Source organism: Lycium barbarum, chromosome 9 (assembly GCF_019175385.1).
Source record: "Lycium barbarum isolate Lr01 chromosome 9, ASM1917538v2, whole genome shotgun sequence".
Classification (NCBI taxonomy): Eukaryota; Viridiplantae; Streptophyta; class Magnoliopsida; order Solanales; family Solanaceae; genus Lycium; species Lycium barbarum.
This window is the reverse complement of record NC_083345.1, coordinates 108,717,426-108,738,237: the sequence shown is the minus strand read 5'-3', so window position 1 is coordinate 108,738,237 and position 20,812 is coordinate 108,717,426. Positions and strand designations below refer to the sequence as shown.

General features: G+C 35.3%; 1 protein-coding gene across 2 annotated transcripts; it reads left to right on the top strand.

The window, feature by feature from the left end:
- The first annotated feature begins 7,505 nt into the window (after positions 1-7,505).
- Positions 7,506-20,552, top strand: LOC132609339 (uncharacterized). Of its 2 annotated transcripts, none has more exons than XM_060323256.1 (5): positions 7,506-7,910; positions 17,164-17,306; positions 17,640-17,821; positions 19,905-20,018; positions 20,105-20,552. In XM_060323256.1, the coding sequence occupies exons 1-5, from the start codon at positions 7,635-7,637 to the stop codon at positions 20,242-20,244; spliced, it is 855 nt and encodes a 284-aa protein (XP_060179239.1). In that variant the 5' UTR covers positions 7,506-7,634; the 3' UTR covers positions 20,245-20,552. The 2 variants fall into 2 exon arrangements, with proteins under 2 accessions (XP_060179239.1, XP_060179237.1); XM_060323254.1 differs by lacking the exon at positions 7,506-7,910 and adding an exon at positions 11,267-11,569.
- Positions 20,553-20,812: the final 260 nt, after the last annotated feature.

Here is a 20,812-nt window from a genome sequence, read left to right as displayed (position 1 = left end):
GAGTGTTATGAAATTATTGAACTTGAACAAGAAGCCTAAAGTTAAGAGAGTCGACCAAAGTCAACAATTTGAGTAAATAAGCTTAGACATGATTTGAAGGTTCCAATAGGTTCATATAGTAGTTCTGGAGTTGTATGTTTGTTCGGATTGGGGCCCAAGAGGCCCGGGTGCGATTCGTCACTATGGCATGAAAATTTGGAGTTTAAGGTTCATAAGTTTAACTTGAGGGTTGACTTTGTGTTCTAGCATTTTCCTTTGTGTTTTGAGCCTTTGGATAAGTCCATATATATAGGGTATTTGGACTTGACGAGATGGTCTGGAGGAGATCCGAGGAGCTCCGATGAGTTTTGGCTCGATTAGATCAAGTTTTGAAATATTTTGAAGTGTTGAAACGTGTTTTTCTACCCTTGATTTCGTAAGAGATATGCTCTAAATCTATAAAGAATTTGATAAAGATGTCTTGATGAAAGTTCTATCCCTTTGAATCTAGTTTTCAGAAATCCAAACCGTTCATCATTCTGACATTTGTATAAAAAGTTATGACTTTTTTAATGTTGTCTTTTTGAAAATCCACACTAAAACTTTCTACAATTGTGTATACAATCTCATTTCGTACTTGGACTTTATTTTGTCATTTTGGGAGCTAGGGAGCTCAGGCTGAGGTGAAGTTTTAGAGCTTTTTCATCTACTTCATTTGGAAAAGTAATTATAAGTTGGATATATGATTATTACATGAATCTATCTTCGATTTTGCTTAAAAATGAAGGATCCAAAAGAGAAAAAAGAGGGTCTTTGACTTGGATGAAAATTAAAGAGAATGATTCTTTATTATTTGAACACAACAATTTGAAATCGGATTCAGAATCTAACTACATATTTGAACTTGAAGAGTTATTGGTCACTGGGATTTGACCATGTGGACTCGAGGTTGTTTTTTTGTTGACTTTTGAGATTTTGATAAAGTTTGAATCTTTTTCTTGTGGAATTAATTCCTATAGCTTTATGTGACCTTGTTAAGTAATCTTGGTTAGATTGTGGACGTTTGGAGGCCATAGAAAAGAGAAAAGTGTTGTTGAAGCTTGAAGCTTATTTTGGAAAAGATAATTTAAGGTTCTTACTTCGATGGAGGATTTTTCTGAACTAGTGGATGATTACGATATACTATGTATTTTTCAATATTGGATTTAAGACCGTTGAGCCAAGAATCAAGTTTGAGTTGACCAAGAGTTGACTTTTACCTCGGGACATCCTAAAATCATTCGAGTATGGGTGGTTTGACACTTTTGACAGTTGAGGAGCATCTTTTGGCTATGGATGTTCAGACCTTGGCCAACAAATTTGTGAGATACAATATTTCTGAGCCTAGAAAGATTCTGGCCTGTGTTGTTTTCTAGTTGAGCTTGATTGAGCAGATAAACATTCACTAGTATGAGGATCGACATTTGTATGATATTAGGGACACATCAGTACAATGAAGAGATGCTATTAAGTTCACTATAGATAATAATAATAAGGTTTTGTGGCTTTAAGGTTGGATTTGTGTGCCTAATGTTGGTGATTTATGACAACTGATACTTGATCATGAGGCTCAAAGTTTGCGGTATTCTATTTACCCCGGGGCCACAAAGATTTGTCATGACTTGAAACAACATTATTGATGGCGCAAGACAAAAGAAACATAGTTGGCCATGTTACATGGTGTTTTAATTGCCAACATGTCAAATATGAGCCTTAGAAACGGGGTTATTTAATTCACAAGATAGCTATACTCTAATAGAAGTGGGAGAGGATTACTATACTTTGTGGTAGTGTTGCCACATACTTTGGGGAAGTTTGACGCAATTTGGTTCATTCTTGACATATTGACCAAGTATGTGCACTTTATACTAGTTCAGATTACCTACTCTTCGAAAAAGCTTGCACATATTTATAATCGGGAGACAGTTAGGTTGCAATGATTTCCAAATTCACTGCTTTAACACGATCGAGGAGTTGTGCCGCGATCACGATGCACATTTGCCCTAGTTATTGTGATCGCACTCCAAGGCCGCAATTAAGGGTGACAAATGAGCAGTTTAAGTTGAAGTTTGGCCGGTCAAGGTGTGCTGAACCAATAGATGGGTCAACGCCTAGCCCTGCCCAAATCTCGCTTGGGCTAAGATGGAGTGGGTCAAGATGGATTAAATGATGGCTCATAACCCAATCCGCCCAATTTAAGCCAACTTTTATTACTTTCTTTTAGAGATACCAATAAATATTCTTGACCAAATATCCATAAGCAAGTGTTCATAAATATTACATATTGTAAATTTTATTAATTTATCTACTTTTACAAGCATAAATTTAAAAATCATAATTTTTAGCTATTTATATAAGGATAAAATCTCTTTATGCATATCAAAGATTTATGCAAATATTTCATCACAATTTTTTTTTCTTTCCAAAAGAATGTCACTTTTTATATTTTTGGAAATAATTTAATTTCAAATTTCCTATTTCAGTCTCAAGGTGTGTTTGGTACGGAGAAAAATGTTTTCTTGGAAAAATATTTTTTCAGAAAAATAAGTGGGTTTCTCACTTGTTTTCTTATGTTCGGTACATAAACAAGCATGTGTGTATAATTTAAACAAATGCAATAAGAGGTGGAGTGGGAGTGGAGGTGTATAATTTAAACAAATAATAGTTAATTCTGTGGCGGAACTAGGGGGTGCAAGAGGGTTCAACTGAACCCCCCTCGTCGAGAAATTACACCGTCTATATAAGGACAATTTGTTTATTTCTATATAAATATTATGTTTTGAATTTCCTTAACTCAATATGAACTTTAGCTTAACAGCTGAAGGCCTTAATGTTTAGCCCATTATTGCAGGTTGAGTCTTACTAGAGATGTTCTTTTTACCTTTTTAAATCCCCTTATCAAAAGTCCTAATTCTGCTTGAACTCTCACGCAAGGTTTTGGTAAAAGCTTTGGGTAATTCAATAGATTAAGATTGTTTGTTTTCATAGGTCAAGATAGGAATGATTTATGGTGGATTAACTTGTCCATATCAAATCATCAAAGTCGCTTTTGCCCAAACCCATTAAAGCTTGGGCGGATCACGATAGGTCAACGAGAGAAACGTAGTACCAGTGACATCTCTAATCTTTGAGAAAAAAGGGGCCTTTTCCACATAATAGCGTCAACCAAAGACCGGAGCATCTTAGCAAACATTGGAGAGAAATCCCTAGTAAAATCGTTGCTCCAAAATTCTTTGGCAAACTCCAAAACATGAGAACTAATAAGTAATGTTTCAAATGGGAGACTTTTCTTTAGATAAAGTTATAATACACTGAAACTATATATTATGCTAAGTGCCGTCACCCTCTCGTCGGCGATCATTGTCGCCAAGAATGGCATAGTCGCAAAGCTTCATCGTGCCAGTTAAATTTGCCACACCTAGCCCCAATTGCATAGATATGTGCACCAATAAAAATTTGTGCCCATCATAAGTGGATAAATTGGTTTGAAACCACCCCGAGCCCTCATGTCCCTTCTTAAACCGTAACAACAAGTCTCAAATGATAAATTTAACTTGCACAAAATCCCAAATCATTCAACAAGACATTATAAAACTCAAAATGCTAGTATTTGATTAGGGATAAGGCATCAATACCCCACCTGAACTATACCCAAAGTTCCAGCGACGCGCCTTTCCTTTTCGAAGGTCCTATTACCCCTTAAACTTTTTTAAAACATAATAAATATCACCCTAAGCGCTGACGTGGTAAAGAGAGTGTATTTCACTCTCTTTGGTAGAGTGAGAAGCATAAAATCTGATTAACTTATACATGTGTCATTTTTTAATTGGGTATTTCACATTTAATTACACCTAACTAATTATCATTAAAGTTTTTTTTCTAAACTTTTTTTTTTATAAAAGGTGCAAAACTTAATTTTTTTATTCAAAAATCTGTATTTTTAAAATATGGAAAACTGAACTTTTTTTAAAAAATGTGGAAAATCCATTTTATTAGAAAATAAATCTGGAAAACTGAGTTTTATTATTAAAAAATCTGGACCTTTTAAAATCTGATTTTTTTAAAGAAAAATGTGGGAAACTGATTTTTTTTTTCTATATATGAAAAAAAAAATCTAGTTTTCCAGCTTTAGTTTAAAGAAACGGGTTTTCTACATTTAAAAAAAATTAGATTTTTCAAATTTTTATAAAACTCCAGTTTTTTTCACATTTAAAAAAAACACTTTTACTAGATTTTTTTTTTTTAAAATAAAGATTTTATTTGGAAAAAAAGTTGTCCTAATAAATTGAAATCATGAAAATCTAGTTTTCTTTAAGGATAGTTTTTAAAAAAATCCAGTTTTCCATACTTAAAAAAAATCTATTTTTCCAAATTTGTAAAGAAAAAAGGGGTTTTAAAAAAAAAAAATCAAATTTTAAGATATTTAAAAATAATAATAATCCATTTTCCTTTTTTTTTAAAACAAAATTCAGTTTTAATATGTGGGAAAGGTTTTGATCCGATTTGACCAAGGTAATTAAATTAAAAGGGAAAAGGGAGATGACTTAGGGGCCTATAGTGTGTGTACACACAATCTCTAATATAATTGCGATAGTGTACACATAGCCTCCACGTCAGCAATAAAGGTGCAAAAAATTATGGAAAAAAAAAATAGTTTAGGGGGTAATAGGACTCCTGCAAAGGTAAGGTGTGTCGTAGCAACTTCGGGTATAGTTCAGGAGCGCAATAGTGCCTTATCCCATTTGATTGTTACAAATATTGTCGTCTAAATATCTCCTTTACATTAAAGAGTGGTTAAACATTAAGAGCCTGTTTGGATTAGCCGGAAAAAAGTGGCTTCTTTTTAAGTGCTGAAAGTTATTTTATAAATAAGCAGTTACGTGTTTGGATAAAAGTACTTAAAGGATTTTTAAAAGTAAGGGTAGTATTGGAATTAACAGAAAATATAAGAGATAAAAAGGTAAAGTTGTTGGTCAAATCAAAATGACTTTTAAGCCAAAAAAAAAATAAAAAATTGGGGTTGAGCAACTTCTTGGTTTTGACTTATTTTAAGCACTTTTTAACTTAATTTAAGATGTTTTCTATTTTACCAAACACCCAAATAAGTTAAAAATGGCTTATAAGCTGGTTTGACCAACTTATAAGCTAATCCAAACGGGCTCTAAATAAGTTTTAAAATAATGGCTATAGGTTGATTAGCTGTCCAAAAGAGCCAGTTTGGGCGAAGTGTTTTTTTTTTAAGGCTAAAGACTTTTTTTTTCTCCAAAAGCATTTATTTTTAGAGATTTGAGGTGTTTGACCAACTAAAAAAAGTGCTTTTGATCAGCAGCTAAAAATTTCGGCTTCTTGAAAAAAACAGAAGTAGAAGCAGAAAATAAAATTTTTAAAACAAAAATATCCCTATCATAAATATATATTTACCAAGTATATCCCTCATTAGTTCATTAATTTTTAATTATAAAACAACCCATTTGGTTAATACGTATAGCAAGTCATTTTCTTTTGATTCTTTAATCATGCATTCATATAATTTACTTGCTTGATATTCTTTTAGTATATCGAAATTATCATGTTAATATTATATCAATATTCAATATTTCCTTCGATTTATCTATGTATTATATTGATTAGAAATTTTAATTTGTACTTTTTTGTTCTAATTGAATAAAAGTACAAACTTTAACTAAAGTTTTCTTCTATAAAATAATCTTAATAGTAAATGTGCATTGATTCATGTCTTTTTTCGTAATTAGACACTAAAAATAGTTTTTAAGAAAGATTAGTCAAACACAATCTGCTTACTAAAAACATTTTTCAAAATAATTAGCCCAACACACACTGCTTCTCAGGCAAAATACTTTTTTGAAAAACACTTAAAAAAAAAAACACTCTCAAAATAAGCAATTTTTAGCCACTTGGTCAAACAAACTCTAAAGCCATGAACGACGACCTTGTAAGATTGTGGCAATATTTTCATCTAACTTTTTTTTTCTTTAAAGAATGGTTAAACATTGAATAGTTTTGGCTAAAGCTTGAGTAGCTGTCGACAAGCGAGTATTTGCTAATTTCTCCCATCTTTTGAATGGGAGAAAATGTAAAAAATGGTCCGTTATCTTTGATAGTAGGTTCAAAATAGTTCCTAACGTATCAATTGAGCAGTTTTGATTTTTTAAATTTAACAAAAATGAACACTTTGATTTTCATCAAATATTTATCAAACTGATTGTTAGGTCCAAATATAACATAAACTATAAATCTTATACTTCTAAATATGAGTTTCGCTAAACAATTGTGTCGTGTTTTTAAATTTATAAACCAAACCAAACCAATTGTGTCGGGTTTTTAAATTTATAAACTAAATCAAACCAATAAAAGTCAGGTTTTTCAACCTCGGGTTTTTTCATTTTTTTCGAGTTGTTTGTTTTTTTGGGATTTTTGGGATTTTTTTCGGTAAAGTCTTCATACAAAATATATAACTTGTGTTTCAAATATTTCTTTAGTCGTAATCTAATAAGATGTGTTTTAAGAAAATAACATAAAAATGTGAGATGAGTGACATTATACTAAAATATTCAACAAGAAAGGTAATGAAATCGCATAAGATCATGTTTCCCTAGGGTGCTCGCATGAGTCCAATATTTTTATTTTTCAAAGTTTAAAGCCAAATTTTGCAGTAATTAATGTAATTGTTCCAATTTACTCTTTGGTATATTTTATTTTTTGAAAGGTTGAGGCCTCATGTAGCCTATATGGCCAAAGTGGTTTAGCTTTTTCCTTTCTCGACATGACAGTAGAAAAATATTTTTGTAAAGAAAGACCCAAAACAGATTTAAAGAGTGAATGGATTTCCATGTGATTATTAATGATTATTCAAATGACAAGAAGTGGATCTTTTATTAGCATTTTGTTTTTTATTTGAGTTTTATTTGAATTACTAACATCTATAGACTATAAAACTTGTTTGGCCATTTAAGATTCTAAGTTCAAGTTTGAAATAATAAGCTAAAACATCAAAACTATGAAAAAGTTTTAAAAATATTTGTAAATTACATTTCAAATAAACTTTTATGTATAAAATATTTTTTTAAAAAAACTTATTTACATGTAATGTTGAGTTGGTTTGGTGATTTTTTTTTTCAGTTAAAACCAAACCAAATCAATTATGGTCTGATTTTTTTTTTTTTGAAATACCAAATCAAGTTAAACCAAATCACTAATTGATTTTTTTTCTAGATTTGGTGTAATTTGTCGGTTTTCTTTGTACACCCCTACCTACAAGCTTCATTCCACCAACCGCCGCCCAATCCACCCTAAACCACCAAACCTCAACCACTCCCACCACCCCCACCCCTCCAATTTTTTTTAATTTTCTACACCACCCAACCCCCTCCCACCGCTGAGACCCCACCCCCACTGCCCTCCAAAAAAAATTAATTTTTTCTAAAAAAAGTTTGGAAAAGCTTTTTTTTTTTTTTTTTTGGTCTACACCATGCACCCCCAATTCCCGCGACCCCCGACCCAACACCCACCACTCCTCCAAAAATAGAGCGGCTGTAGCTTGATTAGCTGTCCAAAAGTGACTATCTCGCCCAAGTACACTACTGAACTCTAAAGCCATGAACGGCAACGGCGTTGCAACAGATGCACAAATTCTCGCCGAAAAAGCTGAGGAATATGAGGAAGAACAAAGAATGCTAGAAGAGCTAGGAATGTACAAAGGAAAGGTGAGATTAGTTAACACTGAAGAGCCAACCGAGGAAACTATGCTGCTTTGGGGAATTCAACAGCCTACTTTTTCAAAACCCAATGCCTTCGCTCGCCAGACTTCTCTACAGCTCCGTGTTGACGCGTGTGGCCGCTCTCTCTCCATTCTACAATCCCCTTCTAACCTGGTATATATTTAGCATTCCCATTTTACCTTTAATGAAATGATTTATAGCCACTAAAATTTCTTTGGCTAAAGTCTTTTATCTTTGTGGCCAGTCAAACACAATTATATAAATTGGGAAGGAGGGAGTAGTAATATTGGGATCAGTTACGGTGACATTATTTTCTATTGACCGTTTGATTCGTTGTATTAGATGAATAGGGTGTACAGGGATAGGGATAGTACTACTGATATTGTTAAGCCAATGGTTTACTAAGACATAGACAAAATAAATTACTCCCTCCGTCCCAATTTATATGATGTAGATGACTGGGCAAGGAGTGTAAGAAATAGAAAAAAGACTTTTGAATCTTGTAGTCTAAAACAACTCTGTATACTCCGAATTTCGGGTAACAATTAAATTTGTAAGCGAGGTATAGGATATGTGGATGAATTTTAATCTATTTGGTTGGTGTGAAGTGTCAATGGATTTGTTTGTAGTTGTATCTATATGTATAGGTGTTTGCGCTATATGTATGTGTACTATGATTGATGATTTATGCCAGATATATTAAGTAATATTGAAAGGATAAGCTAGCTAAGGAAAGAACACCACAAAATCCGGACCAATATCTTTGAGAGAGAGCTTTTATATGTTTGATGATTACAATGTTGAGATATGGAAAAAAAGCTAACCTAAAAAAGGGGAGGAATGTCCTCTATTTATAGGTATGCTTCATGGGCCATAGATACAATACAAAAGCCTTTATGAATAAAAAATCCTAAAAAAGATAAGGTCGATCCGTACGGTCTGACACCCATACGGTCATCAGCGCAAATGGCGGAACGGTTTCATGACGCATGGCAACCTCACAACCGGTTATCCGGACCAACGGACACGCTAATTTAGGCTCGGTCTATCCAGACCAATGGACACGCTTATCTTGTCTCGGGTCAATTATATCCGGTATGACACCCTCGGTGTGGAGAAAAGATCGAACAAGCTCGTGCTCGTTTGGACTTATCCTCGGCTTCGGTCTCACCGGTCACACATTGACCCGATTTTTACCGTATACAAACTCAAAGATATTTGTGTGGTTATAGATCATCTTGTTAAGCGTAAAAAGTAGAATTTAAAGTTAAATTGTTTCCAAATAATGAAATGCGTTATTTTTTTTTGGGGACTGACTAAAAAGAAAAGTGTGTCATATAAATTGGGACAGAGGGAGTAATTTTTTATGTCGACCCCACAAATAAAACAAATTTAAAGAACACCCATATCTTATACCCGATCCACCCACCCACAAATCAAAACAGTGAGCCACGAACGGTGACAGCGTTGTAAGAGATGAAAGAAAGCTCACTAGAAAAGCTGAGGAGTATGAGTATGCGTATGAGGAAGAACAAAGGATGGTAGAAGAGCTAGGAATGTACAAAGGGAAAATGAGATTAGTGAAGAGCCAACAGAGGAGATTATGCTGCTTTGGGGAATTCAACAGCCTTATTTTTCAGAACCCAATGCCTTCGCTCGGAAAACTTCTCTCCAGCTCCGTGTTGACGCGTGTGGGCGCTTTCTTTCCATTCTATAGTCCCCTTCTAACCTAGTACTCCCTTCATCCCAATTTAAGTGTCTTGGTTTGACCGACACGGAGTTTAAAAAATAAAGAGAGACTTTTGAAATTAAAGATGTGTATAATATACTATTTTTTTTTTTTAATCTTGTGGTTATAAACTTGCCCATGAAGGATGTTTGAGTTGGCAGCTTACTGAATATAGAAATAGACTCTATTTTTTGGACAGACAAAAAGGAAAATAAGATACTTAAATTGACACAGAGGGAATATATTAGTAATGTTGAGATTAGTAATATTGGGATTAGTTATGGTGACATTATTTTTTATCGACAGTTGGATTTGTTATATTAAATGAATAGGGTGTATTAGAACATGAATAAAACGGAATAGAGTGGAGTGTCAGAATAGGAATAGTAGTGCTGATATTGTTAATGACATGGTTTACTATGACATGACAAAATAAATTAAGTTTTGATGTCATATAGACATGGACCCCACAAATAAAACAAAATTAGAACACTCATATCTTATACCCCACCCAAAAATCAAAACACTGAACCATGAACGACAATGGCGTTGTAAGAGATGAAAGAAAGCTTGCTGGAAAAGCTGAGGAGAATGAGTATGAGTATGAGGAAGAACTAAGGATGGTAGAAGAGCTAGGAATGTACAAAGGAAAGGTGAGATTAGTGAATGGTGAAGAGCCATCAGAGGAAACTATGCTACTGTGGGGAATTCAACAGCTCACTTTTTCAAAGCCCAATGCCTTCGCTCGTTAGACTTCTCTCCAACTCCGTATTGATGCGTGTGGGTGCTCTCTCTCCATTCTACAGTCCCCTTCTAACCTGATATAAATTACTCTTTCCGTCCCAATTTATATGACACTTTCAGTCAGTCCCGGAAAGAATGATACTTTTCTATATTTAGCAACAATTTAACTTTAAAATTCCTGTTTTGCCTTGATGAAATGATATCTAGCCACTACAATTTCTTTGGCTTGTTTTAGATCACAAGATTCAAAAGTCTTTCTTTCCTTTTAAACTTCGTGCTCAATCAAACACCCTCATATAAATTGGAATGAGGGAGTAGTAATATTGGAATTAGTTGTGGTGGCATTATTTTCTATTGACGGTTTGATTCGTTGTATTAGATGAATAGGGTGTATTAAAACAGAAATAGTACTGAATGTTATCTTTCTGTGTTCAAAGCAGTAATTTAACAAAATCAGTTTCTGTTTTAAGAATCCAAAATACTAGAAAAAAACGTTAAGGACAGAAATGCATGTAGAAGAATCAGAATATTTCCGAGCCCACAAGTTTCTTGTGTGTCCTTAAGAAATCTAATCCCCTCACAGTTGCTAATGTTGATGGATTAATTCCTCCCAGGATAGAACGGAAAACTATTCTGCGATAGCGGCAATGCAAATTGCAGAACTTCAGCGAACTCAAATGGCGGCAGCAAATCACACCACACTTACGTTTTGTTTTGGAAAAAACAATGCAGAGAAGAGGGGAAATTTCAGAAATTTTCAGTATCTTAAAATCTGAGGCAAACCTTTGAATTTATAAGAAGTGAAAGGTTAAGATGAAGACGTGCAATCCAAAAGGTGCCTCTTCCATTTCCCATTCACACCTTTTAAATACCCAACACTGAATAGGGTGTATTAGAATAGGAATAATACTAGTGATATTGTTAATGCCATGGTTTACCATGACATGACAAAATAAATTAATTTTTTATGTCGACCCACAAATAAAACAAAATTAAAGAAAACCCTTATCTTATACCCGACCCACCAACCCACATATCAAAACAGTGAGCCATGAAAGGCGACAGTGTTGTAAGAGATGAAAGAAATCTTGCCGGAAAAGCTGAGGAGAATGATTACGAGTATGAGGAGGAACAAAGGATGGTAGAAGAGCTAGGAACGTACAAAGGGAAGGTGAGATTAGTGAACACTGAAGAGCCATCAGAGGAAACTATGCTGCTTTGGGGAATTCAACAGCCCACTTTTTCAGAACCCAATGCTTTCGCCCGCCAGACTTCTCTCCAGCTTCGTGTAGACACGTGTGGGCGCTCTCTTTCCATTCTACAATCCCCTTCTAACCTGGTACTCCTTCCGTTCCAATTTAAGTGTCGTATTAGGTCCTTTGAATCTTGTGGTCCTAAATTAAACATGTGTATAATGTACTACAATGTCTATTCAATCTTGTGGTCATAAACTTGCCCTTGTAGGATACTTGAATTGTCAACTTAATAAATATAGAAATAGACTTTCTTTTTGTCATAAAAAAAACAAAAGAAATAGACTTTTTTTTTTTTGGATAAACTAAAAAGGGAAGTAATACATAAATTGACACAGAGGGAGTATATTGGTAATGCTGAGATTAGTAATACTGGGATTAGTTATGGTGGCATTATTTTTTATCGACTGTTTGATTTGTTGTATTAAATGAATAGGGTGTATTAGAGCAGGAATAATACTGAATAGAGTGTATTAGAATAGGAATAGTAGTACTGATGTTGTAAATGCCATGGTATACTATGATATGACAAAATAAATTACTCCCTCTGTCCCAATTTATTGTGATACACTTTCTTTTTTAGTTTACCACAAAAAGAATGATACATTTCTATGTATAGAAATGATTTAACTTAAAACTTTCCCTTTTACCCTTAAAAAAATGATTTACAGCCAGTCAGCCACACAAATATCTATGACTTATTTTAGACCATAAGTTTCACAGGTCTTCCTTTCTTTCTTAAACTCCGTGCCTATCACATAAATTGGGACGGAGGGAGTAATATTTTATGTCACGTAGATATGGACCCCACAAAAAAAACAAAATTTAAGAACACACATATCTTATACCCGACCCACCCACAAATCAGAACAGTGAGTCATGAATGGCGACGGCGTTGTAAGAGATGAAAGAAAGCTTGCTGGAAAAGCTGAGGAGAATGAGTACGAGTATGAAGAGGAACAAAGGATGGTAGAAGAGGTAGGAATGTACACAGGGAAAGTGAGATTAGTGAAGAACCATCAGGGGAGACCATGCTGCTTTGGGGAATTCAACAGCCCACTTTTTCAAAACCCAATGCCTTCGCTCACCAGACTTATCTCCAGCTCCGTGTAGACGCGTGTGGGCACTCTCTCTCCATTCTACAGTTCCCTTCTAACCTGATTTGTGCCCAAAAAACCCTCATAACTGGTAACTACAAGGGGTCGTTTGGTACGGTGTATAAGAATAGTAATGAATAGGGTGTATTAGTAATGCTTAGATTGGTTATGTTGACATTATCTTTTATCGACTGTTTAGTGTGTTGTATTAAATAAATAGGGTGTTTTAGAATAGGAAAAATATTGGATAGGGTGTATTAGGATAGAAATAGTACTGAATAGGGAGTTATACATGTAGGCGCTATCTCTCCATTCTACAGTCCCCTTCTTCCCTGGTTTGTGCCTAAACCCTCGTAAGTGGTTTCTAGTAAGCGTCAAACAGTTAGGTCAAATTTGGATCTGTTAAAACGAATTGAGTCGATGAACAAGTAATGATTTAACCCTATTGATGTACGATTGGATCAAAATGAGTTAGTCAATGTGTCAAGAGAAATATTTGTTGGCTAAAAAATGTATGAATTGGTCAAATGTGGACTTTTTAAAATGATTTGGAAGTAATATTTTGAGGACTGTTGAAAGATTGTCCTGCCAGGAATGCCAAGAGAAATATTTGTTGGCTAAAAAAATGTATGAATTAGTTGAACAATACGATCCGTGGTAGCCAAACTTGTCAACCAGTGCTTCTCATATTGAAGTTAGACGACTATTGGTTCCTATGCTTTCTTCTTAAGCTTCCTATTCTTGATAGTTAGTTACATGGACTTTGTGTTAATTAGATTAAAAAATATAGCTAACATTGTAAAGAAGACTGGATAAATTAAAGCTATCAAGAAAATTGTAAAGGAAAGCTTAATAGAATTGAATATAGATAACTTGGATTGGCTATTGGTTGGTTGATTGGTTGCCAAATTCTACGTTCAAGGGTCTTTATAGCCTTAAAATTGACTAGTGGTTCGTTTCCCTCCATCTTTATTTTTCATGTTTTTTCATGAGTGGATCATGGCCACATATAGTGTGGTTGATTGGCAGTTTGCTTATTGATTTCCTGCATTTATGGGTTGCATCAGCTCGTACCTATAAAATTTCCTTCTGATTTGTCCAATTATGGAACCTTTCTTATAGTAATTTGCTTCTCCAGTGTAGCTCTTTGAGCTTAACTCACTCTAGGTGTCACATTAAGTTTATGTATATCTGACTAGCTCAAATCGATTTTACGTTTATCCCATTGTCAGCCCAGTTAATTAGCTAATGTTCATTCAAGGATTTGTCTTTTGACTCGGGTAATTAGTCATGGGATCACTTGAACTGAGTCTTGGTTTGGTTGAATTTTTCTTCGGGTGGGCTGGCCCTTGATTCAGTTGAACTTGCCCTTCGTTTGACGGTTCGAGTGTCCTTTTTGCCTGGGGAGTCACGTTGACTAAATATTTTGATCCATGTTCATCTGATACCCATCAAATTCCATGATTTGTAGAAAAGTAGTTGATCGAGTTTGTAATTGTAGCATCTTTCTTTTGGACTTGGGTGAAATGCCGCAACTTTTCTTCCACCATGATAGTTTCAGGTTCTTTAATTTGTACTTTTTCGATTAGGCCTTAGTGATTGGATGTAAAGGACACCTTTGGATTCTCTTTCCTGCCCAACAATTTGTGATAGTCATTGATCAACTGCCTACACCTGGTTGCTGCCTTGTTTGTGGTGACCCAAACTCTCTTAAATCGGGTTGATATTCAAATTTTGGTGCTAAAATATCTACACTCGGGGCCTGGGGATGCGGCTGAGCACTCAAATGGCCGATAGGAAAATCAATTCGGTGGAAAGGAAGTGATTAGACAGTGGAAACTGCTGGAAACATTCAAATAATGTCATTTGAGTACAATACTTTTGCCCCTTTGATTTCTCAAATGCTAATGGTTTTAGTGGGGCAAATGACGTGAACTAGAAGGGTTTTCCAATTTATGTGACATAGTTTGGTTCAACACGAAGTTTAAGAAAAAAATGAAAGACTTTTGAAACTTATGGTTTTAAACATGCGATAACATTTGTGTGGTTATAGAGCTTTTCAAACTTTGGTCTTAAACATACCATAACATTTAGAGCCCGTTTGGATTGGCTTATAAGTTGGCTTATAAGCTGTTTTCAGCTTTTTGAGTGTTTGGCTGGCCAGCTTAAAGTCATTTTATGCTTAAAATAAGCTCAAAAAAATAATTGGACTCATTTGACTTAGTTTATCTAAAGCAGCTTATAAGCTGAAAACAGCTTATAAGCCAAAAAAAATAAGTTGGACTACCCCAACTTATTTTTTTCAGCTTATAAGCTGCAAACAGCTTTAAGCTGTAAGCCAATCCAAACGGGCTCTTAGTCATTTATATAGCTATAAGAGCTTCTCATTAACGGTAGAATGGGCGTAAAGTTATTTTTCTCCAAAGATAGAAAAATGTCGTTCTTTTTTTTGGATAAAGGTAACAGTTATATGTCGTTCTTTTTGGAATGGACTAATAAGGAAACAGTGTCACAGATATTGGAACAGAGCGGATACAACTTATCAGGCTTAAGTAGCTGGCCAGAGGCTGGTATAAAATGTTGACTGCGCCCACAACACTCAAGAAGAGAAGCCAGGGATGATACTTGAATCCAGTGCATGAATCTAAGTGGAGCAAGACATGTTAGAAGCCCATATTCTGACATGGAAACCTGAAATTGCTGTGGTAGAAATAGATTTACTGCTGACAAGTTTGAAGGACGTTGTTACCGCCAAAACTCAATTGGTGACTGTTTCTCCACAGGATAGGGGAACAAGTGAATTTTGGTTGAACGTGGAATCAAAATGGTCTGCTGACAACACAATAGGTAGCCAAGCTGAATCCTAGTTTAGCCTGACAAAAGACTAGTCGAGTAGAAGGTAAGTTATCCGAGCTAAATGCTAGTTTAGCTTAACCAAGAACTAGACAAGCGGATGATAAGTCTCCAGTTGAGCCAAGGGCCATTTCAAGCTGACTGAGGAGCCATTAGCTGAATCAGTGACCAAATCCTTTAATTGACATCAGCTAATCATCTGGCAACAATTTTAGGTTCTCAATGACGATAAGTGAAACTTAAATTGGTCTAAGTCAATCAGATAAGCATAGATTTGGCCACACTAAAGGTGGGGTTAACCACAGGAAAGTCAACACATTTGACCATGTCCAAGAGAACTATAGCTAGAGGATCTAATAACTAACTATCCATCAATTGAAGGATAATGAACCATTTCAAAAGCTGATGTAGTCCATAAACTACGAACAAGTCAATTGTAGAAAACTGTCGACTACACAACATACGGCCATAATCTTTCCATAGAGAAAGGAGCAAGTCCAAAAGAATGTGACCAACTAGTTAGGAAAGCTTGAGTGTCATTTTAGAATCTACAAAATAGACAACTACTTGTTATACAATAGAGATATCATTCAAAATTCCAAAATATCAATGCACTTATCCTTACTCATTTCAGCTCTTTTAAGTTTTTCCTTACACTTATTTTATAAGCTTTCTTGCAGTTCTTTTACATGTCTTCCTTGTTTTTTTTTACCAGCATTTGTATGGTCTTCATTCACTAGGTTCAACACAAGACTTACTAGGACCATAAAAGAAATAAGCCTGAGAATTCATAGTCAATGAGGCAAAGTCTTCTTCTTGACATAAATCGTCATATATTCATTTGTGAATCATTAGTTGGTTCATTCGATTCATAATTTTAAGACAACTCCGTTACACTTATCTTTACCTTGTCATTTCCCTTTCAAGGTCACTGTGTTACTCTCTCTGTCCCAATTTATGTGATACACTTTCATTTTTAATCTGTCACGAAAAGAATGATACATTTCTATATCTAGAAATAATTTAACTGAAAACTTTCCCTTTTACCCTTAATGAAATGATTTTCAACCACACAAATATCTATGACTTATTTTACACCACAATTTTCAAAAGTCTTCCTTTTTTTCTTAAATTCCGTGCCTAGTCAAACTATGTCACATAAATTGAGAAGGAGGGGTAGTCTTCCCATCTCAATGAAGTATCTTTGTTATACTGGGAAGATGAGGGACTGTTATTATTACTAATCCCTAATGGATCCAGATCCTCATTACTTCAAATCCCCTGGACTCTTCTTTCCCCACTAGTTTGACTGCCTTCTTCTTACCATGGACCTCTCAAACAGATTTAGGGCAAGATCAGACTCCCTGTCTCTACTGATGTTTTATATATAGGAATCCATACTTTCTGTACATGGACTTTAGCTGTTTATTTTGCTTTTACTCTTGAAAATTCTGAACTGGCTAAGTTTTGTGTTAGTCAGACATGATATTGTGGCTTTTGAGATGACTAATAAGCTTTGGTAATGAATGGTCCGGAGACAATTTGGATTAGTTGCTATTTGTTTTCTTCAAAGTGTTGCTTATATCTGCTGAAAGAAGAAATGGTTGTGAGACATTTTGATCTCCTAGCACACACAAAGCATCCTCTAAAGCATCTTATTGACATTATTCACTGTTGCGCTCTCTCTTTTTCATCAGTTTCTAATTATTAAGCTATATTTTGTACTTTAGGGTACTCCTGGAGTAACTGGTTCTGTAATGTGGGATAGTGGAGTGGTCCTTGGGAAATTCATGGAGCATGCTGTAGAATCAGGAAGAATTCATCTTCAAGGCAAGAAGGTCGTTGAATTGGGCTCTGGCTGTGGATTAGTTGGGTAATACTGTTATCTTTTGCACCTTTGATTTCTGATTTTTTCAAATGATTTTCGGTCATTACTGGTTTAAGCTAGTGAATGGCAGTCAAGAGGTTGAAATGGCTACATGTTCCAACAAAATTATGTTGGAGTAGTTCCTACTGTAGTTTTTCGTCTCCCAAATGTGTATGGAAAAACAATGGATATCATGTCCATAAAATGAATTACTTGCTCATAAAATTAGTTTTTACCCAGTAGTATTCATTCAATGTTGAACCCACTCACTGTACATGTCATAAATTTACTTTTGTAAAATTGTTCAATTCTCTTAAATTTCTCAAACTATGTTTCCAGCTGCATTGCAGCTCTTTTGGGTGCTCAAGTTATTCTCACTGACCTCCCAGATAGACTGAGGCTACTGAAGAAAAATGTAGAAGCTAATTTGTATGGAGATGTAAGAGGCTCTGCAACAGTGGATGAGCTCACATGGGGAGATGAGTTGGATAATGATATGAGGAATCCTTTGCCAGATTATGGTAACAATCTGAGATGGTCTCATTCCATATAGCAGTTTCTTGACAATACATAATCAAATACCATATGCATCTGTCTTCACAATGTTGTCACATACGTATTTCAAAATGATATTTTCCTTTTATTTCTGATAACCATAATCTGGTATTTGACCACAGTTGGTGCACAGGTTTAAAAATTCAGGGCGTATGGTCCGCCTCTCTACTCTCATTCCACTTAAAACCAGGCTTCAGCTAGCAGAAGGGTTCAAACTCGTAACGTGAACCTACCACATATCCCCTTGTATTTCATTCATCGCGGGGCATTTCAAATTGATATTTTCTTTTCTTCCTTCTTGTGTCCCTGTGCCACTATTGTTTTCTTTGGGGAGGATGCAGTCTTATCAAAAATGTAAAGCGCAGAAAAGCTCTATGGTCTGTACGCAAAGCGCAAACAAATGGTTGGCTTTAATGAAAAAAGGCACAAATGGAGAAAAAATACAAATATATATGTTTAGTCCAAGACTAATAATTATAAGCATGAGTAACAAATATATGGACAAAGAAATTGAAAAAAATAAAAATAAATTGAGATATTAATTGTTTAGTGTCGCCTCTTCAAGAAACGCTCATTGGCAAGGAAAAGTATGTCTTAGATCCTTGTTGACAACACTGAAGCGCACATTAAGCGAGGTGAAGCGCTCAACATGTTTTGAGCCTCGTTTCAGGGCTTAAGTGTGCCTTTGACAACACTGGGAGGATGTGAATGAGAATTATATACTATTTAATGTTTAATTGGTAAATTCAGTTAAAAATTCCAGCAATGTTAGGAGAAATTTTATTCCATATTCCCATTTTCCTTTATAGAGTATAAGCCTTATCATGAAGGGTTTGCAAACCTTGAAATCTCGCTGTCTATAAATCTGATACTATTGGTTGAGGCATACTTTGGGTTTATAGTTGTAATCTATTAGCTTCACAAGTTACTGACGTGTGGTCAGGCTGCTCCAATCATCCATGAAAACACTAGTCTTGAAATACAATCTTAAAAGGTGATAAAGGAGTAACATCTTCCCTCAACGATTAAAAAAAGAGGTGACTGTTGTCCAAGGTGGTAGCTCTATCTATGCAGTCAATAGACGCAATGTGGAGAACGTCCATAGTGTAGAGGAGATATATCATATATGTCAATTGGCTACATAATAGCCCTGAATGAATCAGTTTGTCTGACCTCAGCGCATGCTTCTTTGAAGCTGCCTTACATGGTTTGACCAGAATTAAAACCTGATCTCAGTTCTCTCAGTTGAAAATTTGTTGTGAACATGTATGGGCTATTTTATCTGTTTTCGACTACAACTTTGTGAGCTGACACATATAGGTTCTTATGATATCAGCTCCAGGTTCTCAAGCAGGTATATGTGGGTTATTAGTGGTATCAGTTTGACTGTCCAACTTCGCCACTGGGCATATATAGGTTGTTGATGCTTTCAGTTTTAGACTGGCAAAGAAAATGGTGTTTCTACCCATTTATGAAACAATGTTGCCACCTAATCCTGCAAAGAAAATGGTGTTTTTACCTATAGCAGTTTGTGTCCTCTCACGGCTCCTTCTACCCATAACAAAATTTGGGAAGCCACCTCAATGTCCACGTTGACATGCCAAAACCATTTCTAGGATTTTATTTTCTGATACACTAATCACACAGACTCAGCTGGCCCTCAGGGCTTTGGTTCAGGGGTACGAGTGCTGCATATGATGTGTAGGTCAGGCGCATATTACGAGTTCAACCCATATCATGGATAAAGCCTGGTATTTAAGTGGAGAAGGGTAGACAGACTATCCAATTATTCACTGAGTTTCGAACTTAGAACCAGTGGGCCCTAGCAGATTTCTCGGTTACTGGAAAGAATCATACTCAGTTTGACATCTCACATTCCACCCCCCCCCCTCGCCCCCCCCCCCCCCCCCCACACACACACACACCTTCTCCCTCCCCCCACCCTTTTTTTATGTTCCAAAGGGCAGGGAGATGGTATCTGGTCACTGGTCCAGTTTCTGTATCCATGATAGTTTATTACTTAATGTTCTGAATATATTTGTATTTCAGTTCTTGGCTCAGACGTGATATATAGTGAGGGAGCTGTCACAGATTTGATAGCAACACTTCTGGACCTCTCCGGTACTCAGACAACTGTAATTTTAGCTGGAGAACTTCGGAATGGTATAGACTTTAGAAGATATTACTAAATTTCAGATGGTCTGGAGATGATTTATATTTTTATATATCATGTGATTTTCTTGTGGCAGATGCTATCCTTGAGTACTTCTTACAAGCTGCTGCAGAGGATTTCACAATTGGCCGTGTGGATCAAAAACAGTGGCATCCAGATTGTTGCAGTCCTCGAGTGGTAATATATGTTTTGGTGAAGAAGCAACGGGAATTATGATTGAAGGTTGTGCTCATAACATTGGAGACTCATTCTCGAAAAGATACCAACACTAATGTCTCTGCTTCACGCCTCATTTGCCAAGTCTTCTACTGGCTTTCTTTCTGTTTAATCCAGTGTACCTTGGGTAGATAAACCAATATCGTAAACGTTTTTCCTCATTGACGATTTAGTGATTTTCAGTCATATAAATGTGATTTCCATTTTCTAGCTAGCAAGGCTAGTTCTGCAGGTCTATGCATTTGGCCTGGGTCCGCTACGCTTACTCTTGTCTAATGGTTGAACATTTGAAGGTTGTGATTGGAATTTATTATTTGTAAGCTCTTATTTGGTATACTAGTATTCGGGCCCATGCTATCCCATGCTAATAGGTATAAACATATTAAAATTGTATAAATTATATTAGAATAATGACAATTATACTGAATTTGAAGGAGGAAAAAACAAGATCCAAATGGTGAATGATGAGTCTATTTTAATATTTATTATTATCGGAGAACATAATAGTATTGAAAATATGACATCTTTGAAAGATAATATTTACTAAGTTATCAAAATTATTAAGGGG